At 42.3% G+C, this 1589-nt stretch overlaps 1 protein-coding gene across 1 annotated transcript in view; it reads right to left on the bottom strand.

Annotated features, from left to right (window-relative positions):
* The window catches only part of LOC122530790 (protein kinase C, brain isozyme), a 32834-nt gene that overhangs the window by 17486 nt on the left and 13759 nt on the right, over nt 1–1589 (bottom strand). The window contains exons 2-3 of the mRNA XM_043658089.1: nt 268–299; nt 94–176 (exon numbers count right to left, since the gene is read on the bottom strand). Coding sequence (XP_043514024.1) covers nt 94–176; nt 268–299 — 115 coding nt within the window. The remainder of the gene's footprint in view (nt 1–93; nt 177–267; nt 300–1589) is intronic.

Raw genomic sequence — 1589 nt, 5'->3', positions numbered from 1 at the left:
AAAAAAAAAAAAAAAAAAAAAAAAAAAAAAAAAAAAAAAAAAAAGAAAAAAAAAGAAGAGTGTGTACGAGATATGCGTTTGATCGATACTCACGTCCGAGTCAGCTCCTTTGTCGGCGCCGGGGCACGTGAAGGTCACGTACTCGTGACATCGTTTATGAACGACGAAACTGCAGACTGAAATATAAGCAGCGAAATGGAACCAAAGAATTCATCCGGGAGAGGCGGACTCTACTTGAACGAGAGCGAACGATCCAGACGTTCTTACCTTGACACTGGTACCCCTGCTTCCCGAAACCCCTGGAACAACAATTTTTCATCGTGACATTCATTTGCTCTTAGTAGTGATGATAGTTTTTTTTTTTTTTTTTTTTTGATCAACAAAGTATTGTATCGAACAACCACCTGTAGTACGACAGACTGAAGACAAATTTGATTCCAGTCTGTCGTGCATGGGGTAATAATGTCGAGCAATTGAGACGACGTCCATTTTGTTTTCTCGTCGAAAAGATGAATCTTCACCACTAGGAATCAACGGTTCCTCTACCTTTCTTCTCTCTTGGTACCCACCCCTCAAAAACTTTCTCTCTTTGCAACTCAAAACTTTGTAGCTTTGTCTCTTTGCGTTTTTTTTATTTTATTTTCAAGGGGCACGCGTATCACAGGTTGGGAACCGCTGCGCTAAATAAGAAAGTACACGCGTTAAAGCCCAGCAGTAAACGAGTACAACGAGTCGATATTTCCCCGATAAACGTTCAAGGAGAACGAGAAGGTTTTTTTCGTCTCGATTAAATAATTTACAAAACACGATACGAATACAAATTCCATCTCTAGCAAGAGGCAAACGAGTGGAGGAGAAGTAGCTCGATGAATTTTGAACGGAGCAACTTCCCGATACGGCGCAGGCATCACGTATCTGGCATTTATTTCTCAACGATCTAACGCGCGAGCAGGAAATACTCGTTCGAACGGATATGCTGGACCGTGAGCGATTAAATCAGCTCCAAGCAGCGATCGATCGATTTCAAGGCTTCGCCTTCGGTGTATCAATAAGGTTTCAATTGAAAGCGACGCGGCGCGCGTTCCTTCCCATTAGACGTGTCGCATTCTCAGCGTTCACGAACGAAGAACAGATCCGCGTGTTTCGCGTTTTCAAAAACCGCATCGAAAAGTAACGAACGAGGAACGAATGGATGCGAAGCAGGAACGTGTCGACGAGCAACCGAAGGATAATGCGAGATCAAACGAAAAGAAGGGACTAACGCCGTGAGTCTCAACGTGGGGCTCGTCGGGGAAAAATTTGATTTTCTAAGAGGATAATACGAGAATAAGTTACTAACTTCTTGCGTTGAAATGACGTGCCACGTACGTCGAGAATAACTTGTTTCAAAATTTTCTCAGTTTTAAGTATAACCCGGGCAAAACAACTAATAAAATTTATTACTTCTTAATAATTTCTATCTACAGTGATACCATACAGAGTTCAAAAAGAAAGCGACGATTTATTGCGTACGGTTTGGCCACTCGTTATGGTCCGCAATTAGTTACGAGCACAAGTAGTTAACCTCTTGCGCTTGAATGACGTGCCAC

This window comes from Frieseomelitta varia, unplaced genomic scaffold (genome assembly GCF_011392965.1).
Source record: "Frieseomelitta varia isolate USP_RPSP 00005682 unplaced genomic scaffold, Fvar_1.2 scaffold_353, whole genome shotgun sequence".
Taxonomy (NCBI): Eukaryota; Metazoa; Arthropoda; class Insecta; order Hymenoptera; family Apidae; genus Frieseomelitta; species Frieseomelitta varia.
Note: the sequence above shows the minus strand (reverse complement) of the source record. Positions and strands in the feature narration are given on the sequence as shown.